Here is a 17,431-nt window from a genome sequence, read left to right as displayed (position 1 = left end):
ACGGACTGCATCCAAAGTTGAACTCTCTATCTTCTGGAAGGACCCATCAATACCTTGAGACTGTAAATAACTAAGAAGAATAAGGAAGAAAGTTAGACACAAATCCCTGGATTCTATATAGGTCGTCCAAATTTGGACCCAGGTTCCAGATCCACGTGCAAGCTAATTAGTTAATGAGCCGTTGACAATCGATAATTCTTCATGTGCAGATCTTCCTTGCGCCCTCTTCTATAAAGTGCATGCCTAGATTTTCTAGCGTGTAACTCAAAAGGGGGTGCGGCAATGGGAGGGGTCAGGGACATTCCCAGAAATTAGGTGCAATGTTATAGAATAGGGTTATTTACACACCCAACTACCATTAGTTGTGCACAAGAATTTACACCAGGTTTCAGCAGGCGTAAGATCCGTGGTAAACTAGTATGCTATAAAGGGCACTCTGCTCAGACTACCCCTAACTGTGGGCCAGTGGCGTAGCCAGTATGGGGCCACAGGGGCCTGGGCCCCTATAGATTTGCCCCTGGACCCCCCTGCCAATGACCCCCCCTCCTGCCACCAACCCGCCGTCGCCTACCTTTGCTGGTGGGGGACCCCAACCCCCGCCAGCCGAGCCGAGGTCCTCTTCTTCCCAATCCCGCACAAGGCTTCATTCTAGTCTGACGTCCTGCACATTGTACGTGCAGGATGTCAGACTCACAGAAACAGAACGTGCCTCTCACCTCTGTGTGAAAGTGCTGCAGGCAGCAGAAGATCGATTTTCTGCTGCCTGCAGCGCTTTCACACGGAGGAGGTGAGAGGCGCTGTCATGTCAGTGCAGGGGGCCCGGCACGGAGGGGGGCGGGAGTGGCGGCGGCAACATTGGGGAGGGGGTGGAGGGGGTAGCATCGGCGGCGGCGACCTCATGGGGGTGGAGGGGTGGGAGCGGCGGCATAGTTAGGGGGCCTAGCACGGAGGGGAGCGAGAGCGGCAGCAGCGGTGATGTCGGGGAGGGGGGGTGGACGTTGGTGCGCTGTCAATGGAAGGGGCAGGACAGCAACGCCAGCCATGGATCACTGTGACCTGCTGCGCATGCGCGGAACGTTGATGACAGCTGCTCTCTACTGCGCATTTGCAGGTAAGTCAGTCACAGCTCATTTATATAGTAGGATAGCCCACTGATGCTGTACCCATAAAAAGGGATATATTATGTTTTAGGAGGTCCATTTACTAAGGTGTGCTGAAAATGGCCTGCGCTGGTGTAGATACATGTATTGGACGTGCGCAGGTCCATTTTTCAGTGCACCTGCAAAAAAAGCCTTTTTGGGGGGGGGGGGGGCCAAAAATGGACATGTGGCATAATGAAAATTGGTGCGTGTCCGTTTTGAGCCCGAGACCTTACTGCCACCCATCGACTTAGCGGTAAGGTCTCACGCGTTAACCGGGTGGTAATTAGCACGCGTACAATGCTGATTAAAGCCCGGCTACCGCGTGGCCCTGGTGATAATTTCATTTTTTTTTACGTGCATCCGCTACGCGCCAAAACATTTTCTGGCGCGCGTAGCGGATGCACGTAAAAAATGAAATTACCACCTGGGCCGTGCAGTAGGCGGGGGGTAGTACAAACTTGACACGAGTAGGACGTGCAAACTTGCCTACGTGGCTTCGTAAAAGGGCCCCTAGGTTTTATTTCGGTATCCCACAAATCATTTTTGCAAACTGAACTGCCTATAGAATTGTTTATGTCGAGCCTTAACTTATTGATCTTAAAACTTGGACTCATTTTTCTGCTTCTTGTACTAGGCCTGGCATGTAAGCTTATAAGTGATGTTCACAGACATTTTTCTAGATACAAGATAAGCTGACAGGTTGAAAAATAAGGAGCGGCAATAGAGATTTTTTTTTCTTTTTTTGTTCTCCAAATAGGAGCGTGGTTTGAGGGGTTTTTGTTTTTCTCCTGCAGTCAGTTTACTATTTTATTTTATTTATTTATTAAGATTTATTTACTGCCTTTTTGAAGGAATTCACTCAAGGTGGTGTACAGCAAGAGTAAATCAAACGTAAGCGACAGACAATTTTAAAGCAGTGAAAACAATCAAATTACAATACAAAGTATGGCACTTGTTGGCTGAATCTGTACAAAGATCATTTTCTATTATTTGCAAGTAAGGGTTTCAGAGCATTTCAGTATTCATTTTATAGCACCAGCCCTCTGTCGACTGTGCATTGATTGGATTCGCATTAGATCTTAAAGGTTTTAATTATTTGCTTTTGCAAACGTAAGCTGGAGGCAAGTTACAAAGTCAAGTACAGACCCTGCCCGAGAGGGCTTACAGTCTACGTTGCACCCGATATCATGACTGGTGCCCAAGAACGCATCAGCTACTTTACCGGTAAAGAATTCATCTCCTCCAATTCCTCACTCCTCCTCCACAATAATGTCCATTTATCATTCTAAATATTAACTATTCTAGGGACCTGTCAACAATTTGCATATGCGTAGGCAGAAGCATTGGGTAAGGCAAGCAGTTAAAGCAGGGGCGTAGCCACGGGTGGGCCTGGGCCCACCCAATTTGGGCTCAGGCCCACTCAGCAATGGAGCACCCAATGGGCCTTCTTTCCCCTCCCTCCGTCGGGCAGCCCGCGCCAGCCTAACTGTACAACAAAGCTGCATGGCACCGGGTCCGTCAGCATGCTGCCGCTAGCTCCTACCTGCTTCCTCTGCGCTAGCCCCGCCTCTTCAGAAAGAGTATCGGAGGTGAGGCGGGGCTAGCGCAGAGGAAGCAGTCGAAGCAGCGTACAGAGAGACAGCCCTGGCACCGCGTGGATTCGCTGCAGTTTTAGCAGCAGAACTAACACCTCTACCGAAAGATGACAAGGTAGGAGCTAGCGGCAGCATGCTGACGGACCCGGTGCCGTGCAGCTTTGTTGTACAGTTAGGCTGGCGCTGCCCGATGGAGGGAGGGGAAAGGCCCATTGGGTGCCAGTAGGTGGTGCCGGAGAAACCTGCAGCGGTGGCTTGGGGGGGGGTTTGGGGCAGTGGGTAGCCAGCCAGCCAATTTTGGGGAGAGGGGGGAGAGAGAAAATTTTGTGCCCACCCACTTTGTGCTCAGGCTCACCCAAAATTGGCTGTCTGGCTACGCCACTGAGTTAAAGGATCCCTTTTCAGTCTCATTAATTGCAACTTTTAAGGAAAGGTTATGCACCAACCTTTCATTGTCATAATTAATATAACTATCTCATTAGGACATACAGTGCGTATACAATTCAGATATCTAACTTACTGGTTTTCTAACTTATTTACCACTGAGGTTCTTGTACTGTTTATCAAGTAAATGACATAACATTATGTAGGTAGAATGACATACAAGCAGACTGAGCTGTACGGGTGGAAAAGATACCGTGTGCTTTACGGGGTTAAAATGTACCATGTGATAGCAGTGTCGGCTAAAGAAGGGTCACCTGTCACTTAGCGTTTCATATCCCTAAATATCTGTTCATTTTGCTTAGAGCATCGCACACTGTGTTTAAATCACTCCGCAGGTCCTGGACAACATTTTCAATACTTCGGGTGTCTTTCAATACGTCGACGCTTTGCGTGTAAGGGTTGAAGTAGACAGAAAAAGGGCGATTGATAGATTTTGCAAATTCCCTGGGGGGGGGGGGGAGAAACAAAAAAAAAATTAGAACCACTTCACCTTTCCCTGGAAAACAAATTTAGCTAAAGGAGTGTTGGGATGAAATAAGAGCCAACCTTAGAGAAGATGACAGCAGACAGGGATGACGCCACTTACCGCATTTTCTCTTTGGCTTCCTCAAAACTTTCTGACACAAAATAAGCCTCTTGAAAAGTAGTAATCAGGCATTCTTGCAAACAAGTTGTTTTTGGATCAAAGCTTTTTACACTGGCCTTGTCAGACAACGCGTGCTACAAAGTGCAAATCAAGATTTCATGAAACTGCAAATACTGTTTCGTTCATCCACTCTAGCGTCAGATGCTGTCTTCCACTCCATGGCTAAGGGTTTGGTTTTTTTTACTGAGCGGCAGTAAGCCCAACGCGGGCTTACCGCTCGCTAATCCGGAAGTACCACCGGGCTACCGCAGCAGCCCAGCAGTAGTTCCCCCCAGCAAGCGCCATTTTCGGCGTTTACGTGGCGGTAATCGGGCAGTGCCGTGTGCTGCCCGGTTACTACTAGGCTAGCGTGGGAGCCCTTACCGCCACCTCAATGGGTGGCGGTAAGGGCTCCCCCCCCCCCCGAAATGGACATGCGGCAGGTGCTTCACTTGCCGCACAGCCATTTCTTAAAAAAAGAAAGGTGTGGTACCCATGTTAGTCCACTTTTAAAGGTAATCAATAGAAATCAAACAAAATAAAACATGGAAAATAAAATAAGATGATACCTTTTTTATTGGACATAACTTAATACATTTCTTGATTTGCTTTCGAAGGTTGCCCTTCTTCATCAGATCGGAAATAAGCAAATGTGGTAGATGACAGTATATATAAGAAAAACTTCCAAGCATTCCATTGACAGTCAAACAGGGTGGGGGTGGGTAGGAGGTATGCATGGGAACATCAAAGCATTTCAGTGATAGTCTAACAGGATGGGGGTGGATAAGTGAGAAAGGAGGGTGATAAACAGACCAATACAACTTTACGGTTTATAATGGGCTAGAAAACCCAGATCCTTGTTAAGTCCTGTCCAGTGGCGTAGGAAGGGGGGGCGGTGGGGCGGTCCGCCCCGCGTGCATGCCGCTGGGGGGGTGTCGGCTCTGCTGGTTCCCTGCTCCCTCTGCCCCAGAACAGGTTACTTCCTGTTCCAGGGCAGAGAGAGCAGGGAACCAGCGGAGCTGACGCAGCTCCCAGTGACGTGCACTCGGGGCGGATCGGCGTTCCCACCCGCCCGCCCCCCCCCCACTTTCATATGGCAGTAAGAATGCACTCCGGGGGTGGGGGGTGCGCGCCAAGGGGGGGGTGCACCGTGCTGCACCTGGGAGGGGGGGGCGCAGCGGTGACCCGACCCGGGTGTCAGCCGTCCTCGCTACGGCACTGGTCCTGTCTGTAGTAATCAAGAAATGTATTATGTCCAATACCTTAATTTTCTTTTCCATGTTTTATTTTGTTTGATTTCTATTGATTACCTTAAAAAAAGAAAAATCAGTCTTTTACCCACCGCAGTATAAGGGGGTCTCAGCGCGCATCAAAAACATGCGCCGACGCCAGCGCAGGCCCCCATTTTGCCGCAGCTTAGTAAAAGGACCCCCCCCCCCTAAGTCTCTTAAAAATTTACATGGAGGTTTTTTTCATCCTGTGGCCCCAAAATCAGGATTGACGCGGGAAGCAGCACATGAAACAGAGAGGGCTTTTCACTCAGACGAGTTGCGGATGGTTTGTAACCAGACGATACAAATACATAAAACGAAGGTTACGTTTATGCTACTCATTAAACATTGGCTGCATTCAGAGCACACAGACTGCAGAAGCAAAGAGAAACAATGGCCTGAAAAGAGAGAATATCAACCCAGTGGCTCAATGCTTGTGCAGGCCTCCCAGCATGCACTTAAAACATTTCAGAGCGCAGCAGCTATGGTGAACGCCGTTAACATTTCATAAGCAAGAACGAGACATTTCCAAGCCACAGGAGAAACCATACATCAAAGCTAGGAATGTGGAGTACTTGCATACAGAACTTCTGTTTCAGAAGAAATGTAGCAGCCAAGTATGTTGGCCCCGAGATCTGAGGCATTAGTCACATTTTTCCATTGTAAGCTAATAGACGAATTGCCTAACAGTTAGGGTGCAAGCTTAGGTTGTGAGCCCTCCAGGGACAGGGAAATTTGTACCTGAATGTAACCTTGCCTTAAGATACAACTGAAAAAAAGTGAGAGCTAAATGCAAAGTGTCTTTACTTGTATAGATTCCAAAAGTTAAAAGAAACACTGTGTGAATCCTATCCAGCTACAGTAGAAGTCCAAAAATCTGGACTGCTTGGGAAGCAGGTTAGTCTGGATTTTTTGAATTTTCTGGATTCTCAGGCAGCCCACTTGCATGCCCCTTCACTCACTCTCCCAGGCCCCCACCTTATGGCTACGCCTCCCCCTTCCTTCCTTCCTTCCTTCCTTCCTTTCTTCCTTCCCTCCCCGCACAGTCCAGCATCTTTCCCCCTGCCTGCTCTCTCTCTCTAACCTGTCCTAAAGTCTTCAGTGTGCCAGCAGCAGCCTTACTCACTGGCTTCCTCCGACATGCAGCAGGCCAATCCTCTCTGACCCATACCGCCCATTCCAATGACAGGAAGTTGCATCAAAAGGGGCAGGACAGATCAGAGGAGAAAGACCCAGTGCATGCCAGAGGCAGCCTTTGAGTAAGGCCTACCACTGGTGCTTCAGTACCAAAGACCTCACGACAGGTTACAGAGAGAGCAAGTGGGCAAGGCCAGACCATGCGGGGAGGGAAGGGGGAGGCGTAGCTACAGGGCTGAGGCCTTGAGGACCTGGAAGAGTGAGTGAAGGGCTGGAAACGGAGGAAAAATGTGCAGGGCCAGGAACAGCTGTACCATGTAGGGGAGGGGGCATCCGGATTCTTGGGCTGTCAGCACGCAAATTTAAAAGGTCCAGATTCTCTAGTGTTCTGGATTTCCAGACTTCTACTGTATTCTGGTTTAAGGAATGAGAATTATGATGTCTTCCAATGGGTTGCTGCTCCACCATTGTATTAAAATATCTGGGCTAAAGAAAGTAACTTTACCACCTGAGGTAAATGAATTGCCACCTTTTGACTCTGTGATAGGAGATGTGTTGAGTTTCTCTGCTTCTGCTCGAATCCCCTTCATCACAGGCATTAGCTAGAGATCACTGTATACAATATCCCCACATCTTTTCATCAGTAGCCTTAGTATTGGACATCATCTAATATATTTATTTATTTATTTATTTATTTATTTTTTTTACATTTGTATCCCGCCCTTTCCCACTCAAAGCAGGTTCAATGCGACTTACATATTAATAGTGAATACAGCATATTGTTAGAGAAAGTATAACTTAAGTATAGTGGAATAACAAAAGGGATAAGTAGGTAGAGATAGGCAATGGAGAAGGGAGAAAGATGGGAGATATAGTCTGGATCAAAGTTGTTGTCGTCTGGATATGTGTTGGGTAGATGTGTTCATAAGATTGGTCTGGGTCATTTGGATAGGCGGGTTTTCAGTGCTTTCCGGAAGGGTAGATAGTCGCTGATTGATCAGATGGGTCTGGGGAGGGCATTCCAGAGTTGGCTGCCTAAGAAGGAGAAGTTGGATCCATAATAGGTTTTGTACTTGAGTCCTTTGCAATTGGGGTAATGCAGGTTGAGGTAATTTCGTGATGCTTCAGACATGTTCCTGGTTGGGAGGTCAATCAGATTGAGCATGTAGTCCGGAGATTCACCGTGGATAATCTTGTGGATTAATGTGTGAACCTTGAAATAGATTCGTTCTTTGATAGGGAGCCAATGAAGTTTTTCGCGAAGAGGTGTTGCGCACTCAAAACGAGATTTGCCAAAAATGAGTCTCGCTGCTGTATTTTGGGCAGTCTGAAGTTTTTTCAGGATATGGGCCTTGCAGCCTAGGATGCTATATGAACTCAGCTGTTTTGGATTGGTTGAAAAGTGATCATTAACACTAGAAAAGCATGTTTATATGGCTTTTCCAATACAGAACTACCAAGAGGGAGCATTTCCTTTTTTTAAGAGGGAAATTTTGAGTGCACACACTCCTGTCCCCAATCCTCCAGTTTATGACTCTGCATTTTCTACTTTCTTGCACTGTAGGACTTGGAATAGACTTCCTGAGTTAAGGCCTCCTTCTACAAAGTTGTGCTACCAATTACCAAAACCCAGTATACCTGAATGTAACTCATCTTGAGCTACTACTGAAAAAGGTGTGAGCAAAATCCAAATTAATTAATTAGCAGTCCACTGAAAGCAAAGAAGCTCATAGGAACAGAATGGGTAATCAGTTGTGCAGCTTTGAAAAATGAGCCCTTAGTTCATTTGTTCATTCATTGGGCTTTATTAACCACCTTTATAAAGAGATCCATCCAAGGTGTTGTACAGCAGGCACAACATGACATAAGACTTACAATTTTATTTACAGCATAACAAGGGCGACGAAAGAAATATCTTCGGAGGTTGCTTGTATATTAAAATACACTAAGATGTCCTCAAAAATAACTCCAGTAACAACGTCGACATTGTTCTATTTGTCCGATGACCATAGAAAGTTCAACATTGATTTGGAAAAAATGGGAAGGAATTTAAATTGAGACATTTTACTTCCTGTGATTCAGAGAATGTGGTGTATGCATTTAAATGCCCTTGTGAGCTTTTTTATTTATTTATTGCACTTGTATCCCACATTTTCCCACCTATTTGCAGGCTCAATGTGGCTTACAGAGACCTGTTATAGCATATCTATACCAGGCTAAAGAAAACAATTAGTGTTACATAGAGGTAAAGGAATAGAAGGAGGTTTGGACAAGTCGTTATTGAAAGATACATTCTGTGCCATTTTGGTTAGGTGTTGTGTTGTAGTTAGTTAAGGGTTCTCATGGTAGGCTTTGCTAAAGAGGTATGTCTTCAGGGATTTGCGGAAATCTGTCAATTCTTTGATCATTCTTAGATGTATTGGAAGAGAATTCCACATCTGCGTGCTTATATAAGAAAAGCTAGACGCGTGTGTTAGTTTGTATTTTATTCCTTTGCAGTTGGGGAAGTGTAGGTTAAGAAAGGTGCGGGAAGATCTCTTAGCATTTCTGGGTGGCAGGTCCACGAGGTCTAGCATGTATGTCAGGGCCTCTCCATATATGATTTTATGAACAATCATGCAGATTTTGAATGCAGTACATTCTTTCAGTGGTAGCCAGTGCAGTTTCTTTCTTAGGGGTTTAGCGCTTTCATATTTTGTTTTCCCAAATATATAGGACATACTACAAAGAAATTCAAAACAAAAGTGATAGAACATTGTCATTGTATATCTCATGATAAGGATGAAGTTTGAATATCAATTCAATCAAATGAAATGCGTAGACTTTGATAAAGTTAATTTGAGTAAGAGAGGGGGGATATGAGAAAAGCCTTATGGCGAAAAGGAACAACAATGGATATTTAGATTAAATACGGTAGAACTGCAGGGGTTAAATAAGAATGTTGAATGGATAGGTCTTTGGACATTAATTTGTTCTTTAATAAAAGAACCGCTGGGGTTGAACAAGAATAAAAATAAGATTGTTTTCCCCTATTGAGATCAATTGGTCGGTTCCTGCAAGCTGAATAGCTGTTCGATTCTGTAGCGTCATGTTTTGAATCCTGTAGCCATCTTGGTGGCAGTTACTAAAGATGAAGGATCCATTGTAATTAAAGAGACTCTTCCTGATGCAGTGGCTGGAGAAGTGAAACAAGGCGCTCTTGTTGAAGAATGAAGAAAACTATCAGACGGAACAAGCTGTGAGACGAGGGTGAAATAACTTTGGAACTAGGAAATGAAAGACCGCTTCAGGAGAAGCTTATGGGAATGCCGACATCTTTTCAGTTAAGGGAAGATTAAGTAGAAATCATATGCCATGGGGCATTGCTTCTTCGACGCCCAACGGCATATGCCTCCACCACTTATACGTGAACTGCAGCTGGTACGTCAGAGTATTCCAGTTTTAATAGCAATGGCGGCTTTTTTGCTTCCCGCCAAGACCCACGACCAGCATTAACTGATTTCTACTTCATCTTCCCGATTTGAGACATAGGGTAACACTTGCAGCATCTTAAGACCCCTGAGGCAGGACCTTTGGCCGAAGCACGGCCGTGTCGAGTCTGTAGATTGATCAATAAACTCTGTATTCAAGAGCATTGGCCAATCTTCCTCTTTGAGTCAACTTCGTTGTTTCCTGTGTGATTACAAGTCTGCGGGGTTTTTGTTCTTCTGTGCATAAATTGAAAGGTTCAGATATCAACATTTCTGAAAAAGAGGTTAATCTCTAAGAACTCATGTTTTCTTCCAACATAATAAATTCTCTTGCTATTTGCTGTGCAGCTGTATTTGTGACATTTAATAGGACTGCTCTTCACATTTTGTGAACCCCCCTGTAGCATTTTATGCATAAAGACCTTGAAGTGACACATACCTGTAATTCTCCAATAGAAGACAGAAGACCAGCTCCATAAGCACGCAGTTGTCCTTCCTGCTTGCAAAGGCCAAATTCAATGGTAAAGAAATAGCACTGAGGAACAGATAAGAAAGATAAGCACATAAGTATTGCCATACTTGGACAGACCAAAGGTCCATCAAGCCCAGCATCCTGTTTCCAACAGTGGCCAATCCAGGTCACAAATACCTGGCAGAAACCCAAACAATAGCAACATTCCATGTAGAACCCCAAAGAGTAGCAAGATTCTAGAATTCTAAAGAATAACAAGACTCCATGCAGAATTTCAATGTGTATAGCAACATTCCATTTAGAACCCCAAAGAGTAGCAAGATTCCATTCCGAATCCTAAGTACATAAGTATTGCCATACTGGGACAGACCAAAGGTCCATCAAGCCCAGCATCCTGTTTCCAACAGTGGCCAATCCTGGTCACAAACGCCTGGCAAGATCCCAAAAAAGTAGAATACATTTTATGCTGTTTATCCCAGAAATAAGCAGTGGATTTCCCCTAATGGCCTATGGACTTTTCCTTTAGGAAGCCATCCAAACCTTTTTTAAATCTCATCGGTTCACTGCTGAAATGAGGCTTATTCAGCTTATAGATGTGTCAGTTATTTAAGAACATAAGACTAGCCATACTGGATCAGCAAAATTCGCCCTTTCCTCTCTGAACACACCACCCGAACTCTCATCCACGCTCTCATTACCTCTCGCCTTGACTACTGCAACTTACTCCTCACCGGTCTCCCACTTAGCCATCTATCCCCCCTTCAATCTGTTCAGAACTCTGCTGCACGTCTTATATTCCGCCAGAACCGATATACTCATATCACCCCTCTCCTCAGGTCACTTCACTGGCTTCCAATCAGATACCGCATTCAATTCAAGCTTCTCCTTCTTACCTACAAATGCACTCAGTCTGCTGCCCCTCACAACCTTTCTACCCTCTTCTCCCCTTACGTTCCCACCCGAAACCTCCACTCACAGGACAAATCCCTCCTCTCAGGACCCTTCTCCACCACCGTCAACTCCAGGCTCCGCTCATTCTACCTCGCCTCACCCTATGCTTGGAACAACCTTCCTGAGCCCTTACGCCAAGCCCCCTCCCTGCCCGTCTTCAAGTCTTTGCTTAAAGCCCACCTCTTCAATGCTGCGTTCGGCACCTAACCCTTACCGTTCAGTGAATCCAGACTGCCCCAATTTGACTGCCCCTTTCGGATTGACTGTTCACTTGTCTTTTAGATCGTAAGCTCCTTGAGCAGGGACTGTCCCTCTATGTTAAATTGTACAGCGCTGCGTAACCCTAGTAGCGCTTTAGAAATGTTAAGTAGTAGTAGTATCAGACCAGTGGTCCACGTAGCCCAGTAACCTGCTTCCAGCAGTGGTCAGACCAGGTCACAAGTACCTGACAAAATCCGAAAGAGCAACAAGATTCCAGAATCCCAAAGAATAGCAACATTCCATGCTACCAATCCCAAAGGCAAGTAGTGCCTTGCCCCGTATCCATCTTATTAACAGACTATGGACTTTTCCTCCAGGAACTTGTCCAAACCATTTTTAAAGCCAGATACGCTAACCGCCGTTACCATATCCTCCAGCAACGAGTTCCAGAGCGTAACTATTCTTTGAGTGAAAAAATATTTCCTCCTATTTGTTTTAAAAGTATTTCCATGTAATTTTATTTATCCCATTTCTTCATCTGTTCACACTACATTGTCTTATTTTTGGTTATTCATTTAAACCCCAAGTAAGCAGATTAGATAGTACATTAACATGCAGTAAAACTCCTCTTCCCTCTGAGGGATAACCATTCAGGTACTGTATCTTACAAATGTGCCTTCCCAAAGATAAAAGGGAAAGCTGAGAGTGACAGCAGAGCTCATGGGTCTGTTAGAGTGTATCACACAGTGCGATGAAGGATTCTCCCGTAATTGGGAGCAGTGTTGCATCAGGCCATTATCCTTGTCGTCTCAACTAGAAGTTTACTTCCATGAGACTCTACTGGCATTTCCACTCCTGGGAAAGATGAGAGAAACTCTGGCCGAGAGCAAGTCTACAAACAATTTGCCTGTTTTCCAGGGATGGTATTTTTCCACAGCTTTTCAGTTAATAAAAGGAATTTAAACAAAGTCTTCCATACTGAAAAAGGTGTGAGCAAAATCCAAATAAATAATCCTATTCTCACCTCCAACGTTCTGACTTGCCTGGGACCGTGGCTCATTCCGAGTTGGTCTGCTAGGCTCCGTAGATCAGGCTGACATCACCATAGCCATTATGATGTCAACTTCAGAACCTGGGGGGGGGGGAGGGGGAAAACATACCTCACAGCTGATCCATGTCCAGAGGAGGGTCGCTGGACATGGGTGGCTGGAGGGGGGGCAGGGGAGAGAGGAGGGACGCTGGACATGGGTAGCTACAGGGGGGCAGGGGTCGCTGGACATGGGTGGCTGGAGGGGGGCAGGGGGTCATTGGGCATGGGTTGCTGGAGGGGGGACAGGGGAGAGAGGTCACTGGACATGGGTGGCAGGAGGGGGGCAGGGGAGAGAGGAGGTTCGCTGGACAAGGGTGGCTGCAGTGGGCGCAGGGGGAGAGGAGGGTCACTGGACATGGGTGGCTGCAGGGGAGCCGAGGAAAACCTTGCTAGCGCCCGTTTCATTTGTGTCAGAAACGGGCCTTTTTTACTAGTAATAATAATAAAATACTACTAACAGTTTGGGAAATCATTTTCTATTTTCCTTGCTTATTGCCCTTGGAGATGGGAAAGGGAGATAAGATATGATGCTTGTTCTTGATGGATTTTACCAATGGAAAAAAAAGTGAAGACCTTGTCTCCAGGCATTTAGCAGCTTTTCCAAAATTTCATATAAACTGAGTTTTAAATCCTAGTTCATCCTGACTAATCTACAGGGAAACAGACTAATCAAGCAGCTACTTTTTCATTTTCATCGACTCAGTCCTTTAGGTGTTAACCATGTGGCAATGCAAATGAGCAGAATATAATGTGAAGCATAGAAGCATTGGGGAAAAAAAATCAGAGGCTTTGTACAAAAATTGAATAAGCTGTTATAAAAAAAAGGAGTCCATTCAAGCAGTCTAACCTTATCTCTGTAGTAAAACTCCAGTAAAGAAAACTCATTGAAATAAATATTTTTTTTTTAAATGACCAAATGGCAAAGCATAATTCCCATTTAGACTTTTCAATGAATACGTCTTGTATCAATTTATGGCAGTATTATGCATAGCAGTCCTCATACAGTGAAAGCTAGATAATGGGATATCTCTCTACCGTATGTGTGGGATGAGAACGAAATAGTTCACCCAATACTGCCACCTAGAGGGTCGTATCCAGCACTGCATCACCACCGTGGAACAAGTTTTTGCAGGCGAGAGATCTGTCTCAAACAGTAAGGGCTTGCAGTGTTTATGATATGAAAATAACAGGATGGCAATGCTGGGTTATGCCAGTGTTCTAGAACGGTATTTGGGCACCCAGAAGCCATTCTATCATCTGCTCTAACCAAGTGGCATCAGGGACAGGGCCATGCCGATGCGGTAAGCGGGGTAAGCGCCGCAGGGGGCGCTATCCTCTGGGGGGCGCCGCCGCTGCGTGCTTACCCTGCCCTCCTGCTCCCATGTAGGAACTGCCCGCCCTCTTCTCCCCCCCAAGATCCCTTCTGATGTCATCCTTGATGTCAGAAGAAGGCGGGGCAGTGAGCAGCGAACAAGGGAAGGCTAGAGACGTCGGGACTGGGAGCGCCGCCTCCTTCACTGACGCTGCGCTGCCGGAGGAAGGTAAATTTAAAAGAAAAAAAAAGGAACGGGATCTTGGGGGGGAGAAGAGGGCGGGCAGTTCCTACATGGGAGCGGGAGGGCAGGGGAGAGAGGGGAATTGCTGCCTTGGAGCCAGGCAGGTGCGGGGGGGGGGGCGCCAACTGGTAGTCTGCAGGGGGGCGCCAGAGACCCTTGGCACGGCCCTGATCAGGGAGCCTAAAAGGAGGGCAGAAAAAAAAGGTGTAAATAACTTGAAAACCAGAAGTTACACCCATGTGTGTCTACAGAGACATAAATGCTACTATTCCAGCTACTCACTGTTCTGTAAAATGGCACCTGGATGTAATGATGTGCTCTTTCAGGGGTCCTTTTACTAAGCTGCGATAAAAGGGGGACTGCGCTATCATCAGTGCATGTTTTGATGCACGCTAAGCATAGCCGCTGAGAGGGGGGGCAAGGGGGACAAAATTCCCCGGGCCCGGGCCTCCAAGGAGGGCCGGACGCCACAGTCCCACCTGCCCTCCGTCGTCAACCGTCTGCCCCGTGCATTGAAATCGCAGTCTCACCTCTTTGAAAGCAGCGCTGCAGGCAACAGAACACCTCCCTTCGGGCCTCCTTCCTTCCCTGTGTCCCGCCCTCGTCTGACGTAACTTCCACGAGGGCAGGACACAAGTAGAGGGAAGGAAGGCCAAAGGGAGGCATTCTGCTGCCTGCAGTGCTGCTTTCACCAAGGTGAGACTGCGATTTCAATGGAGGGGGCCCAGCCCGGTGGCGGACGGAGGGGGGAACGGCGGCAGCGACCTCAGAGGGTGGAGGAGGGAGCAGGAGCAGTGGCTGCGGCGACCTCGGGGGGGCGGAGGGGGGAGCGGTGGTGAACTCGGAGGGGTGGAGGGTGGAGGACGACAGGGGCGGGGCCCCGGAGGCGGCCTTGCCCCGGGCCCAGCCCAGTCTCTCGGCGGCCCTGACACTGAGGCCCCCTTTTATCGCAGCAGGTAAAAGTCTGTCTTTTTCTCTCGACAAGAAATGGCTGTGTGGTAAGTGACTCACTTACCGCATGGTCATTTTGATGGGGGGTGTGAGCACTTACCACCACCCACTGAGGTGGCGGTAAGGGCTCCCACGCTAACCCGGTGGTATCCGCACGGCCCGATTACTGCTGGGAAGCACCGGTGCAAGAAAAATAGAAAATATTTTTGTAGCGCTGGAAATGGCGCATGTTGGGGGTGGGAACTAGCACCGGGCTCCTGCAGTATCCCAGTGGTAGTTCCGGATTGGCGAACACCAACCTTTAGTAAAAGGGCCCCTCAGGTAGGTGGTTACTGGCATCGGTGTGCGCTCCGCTCAGATTATTAGCATCCGATATGCGCACTCTTTGGGGTTTCAAGGCACGATCATGGCTCTGTGCCTGGTGCACATGACTGCATCTATAGACGTGGTCTTGGCATGTTATATGTATTCTTTATGTTCAAAGATTTTATTAATTTTTTTGAAAACGAAACAAAAAGCAATGCATAAAATACATAAATGAAACACCTGCCCATGTTTAACTGTAAATGATAGATAAATAAAATTAATGAAATAATGACATAAAATAATATAAAACAAAATAAAAATCATTGCTCTATCTACATACAGTATAGTTATTAAAATCAGCCATCATGCATGGGTGTTGTCAATGACATAACAAGAAGGATCTGAGGAAGCTAGAAGACTGGCACTTAGGGAATAGAAATCCACGGGAGGCGTATGTGTTAGGCGGGGAGAGTCTGATAGGTACGGGCGGAGAGAGGGATCTTGGGGTGATAGTATCTGAGGATTTGAAGGCGACAAATCAGTGTGACAAGGCGGTGGCCGTAGCTAGAAGGTTGTTAGGCTGTATAGAGAGAGGTGTGACCAGCAGAAGAAAGGGGGTGTTGATGCCCCTGTACAAGTCGTTGGTGAGGCCCCACCTGGAGTATTGTGTTCAGTTTTGGAGGCCGTATCTTGTTAAGGATGTAGAAAGAAGTGAAGCGGTGCAAAGAGGGGCTACGAGAATGGTAAGGGATTTGCGTTACGGGACGTATGAGGAGAGACTTGCTGAGCTGGACATGTGTACTCTGGAGGAGAGGAGAGACAGGGGTGATGTGATGCAGTCGTTCAAATATTTGAAAGGTATTAATCCGCAAACGAACCTTTTCCGGAGGTGCGAAGGAGGTAGAACGAGAGGACATGAAATGAGATTGAAGGGGGGGCAGACTCAAGAAAAATGTCAGGAAGTATTTTTTCACGGAGAGAGTAGTGGATGCTTGGAATGCCCTCCCGCGGGAGGTGGTGGAAATGAAAACGGTAACGGAATTCAAACATGCGTGGGATAAGCATAAAGGAATCCTGAGCCAAAGGAATGGATCCTCAGGAGCTTAGTCAAGATCAGGAGGCGGGGCTGGTGGTTGGGAGGCGGGGATAGTGCTGGGCAGACTTGTACGGTCTGTGCCAGAGCCGGTGGTTGGGAGGTGGGGCTGGTGGTTGGGAGGCGGGGATAGTGCTGGGCAGACTTATACGGTCTGTGCCAGAGCCGGTGGTGGGAGGCGGGGCTGGTGGTTGGGAGGCGGGGATAGTGCTGGGCAGACTTATACGGTCTGTGCCCTGAAGAGCATAGGTACAAATCAAAGTAGGGTATAGACAAAAAGTAGCATATATGAGTTATCTTGTTGGGCAGACTGGATGGACTGTGCAGGTCTTTTTCTGCCGTCATCTACTATGTTACTATGTTACTTTGACCATATATATTATATTATTATGTTTTATTTTTTTTATGACATTTATATCCCACATTATCCCAATCAAGTTTGAGTTCAATGTGGATTACAATAAACGGTACAGGAAACATAACACAGAATAATGCATAAGAAAGTAATTTGTTGTAAGAATCCAATTTTACAATACAGTATCATAAACATACCGGGATAACTATGGAAGTTTAACATTTAGAAAATCTATGAAGAATGAGAAATTGTACATGAAGCAAAGAGAAGGTTAATGGTAAATAGAGTAATGACCAATTCATGTAATAATTAGTTGTTTCAGATATGGTCGTTCTTTGTGAGTGTTTGTTCTTCCTAGGACAGGCCCCAAGTAGACCCCCCCAGGTTCATAAATTTAGGAGATTAGCTGTTTTCACGGTTATCAGCCCCTAATTTCCTAATTTACATATAGCTGTTTCATTAGGGCCCTTCATCCTTTATTTCGGAACTTGATCCTGTCTTACACCTCTACCGGGTTTCTCTTATTGAGCTGTAGCAGCACGACCGAGCCGCGCATTAATCCCCTTTAGCACACCAGAAGGACACAGCCTATGCCGATTAATGTTATCCTCAACGCATTCAAAAGCAGTTAGGGCACACGCTTAGAGAGCAGCACACATGTCAGAACTAATAAACCGTTCCAAAATGCAGAGACTGAAACTTGGAAATGGAAAGCAGCCTTGTATGGAAGGACCAGATGGCTGTAGATAGAAAGCAACAATTATAACTGTCT

The 17,431-nt window shown here is 46.5% G+C and overlaps 1 protein-coding gene across 2 annotated transcripts in view; it reads right to left on the bottom strand.

Annotated features, from left to right (window-relative positions):
• Positions 1 to 3,450: 3,450 nt before the first annotated feature.
• TPH2 (tryptophan hydroxylase 2) overlaps positions 3,451 to 17,431 on the bottom strand; it is an 83,390-nt gene continuing 69,409 nt past the window's right edge. For both annotated transcript variants that reach the window (XM_030214697.1, XM_030214698.1), the window contains exons 9-11: positions 10,124 to 10,219; positions 3,768 to 3,901; positions 3,451 to 3,625 (exon numbers count right to left, since the gene is read on the bottom strand). In XM_030214697.1, coding sequence (XP_030070557.1) covers positions 3,451 to 3,625; positions 3,768 to 3,901; positions 10,124 to 10,219 — 405 coding nt within the window. The remainder of the gene's footprint in view (positions 3,626 to 3,767; positions 3,902 to 10,123; positions 10,220 to 17,431) is intronic.

This window comes from Microcaecilia unicolor, chromosome 9 (genome assembly GCF_901765095.1).
Source record: "Microcaecilia unicolor chromosome 9, aMicUni1.1, whole genome shotgun sequence".
Taxonomy (NCBI): domain Eukaryota; kingdom Metazoa; phylum Chordata; class Amphibia; order Gymnophiona; family Siphonopidae; genus Microcaecilia; species Microcaecilia unicolor.
This window is presented reverse-complemented; position numbering and strand designations above follow the sequence as displayed.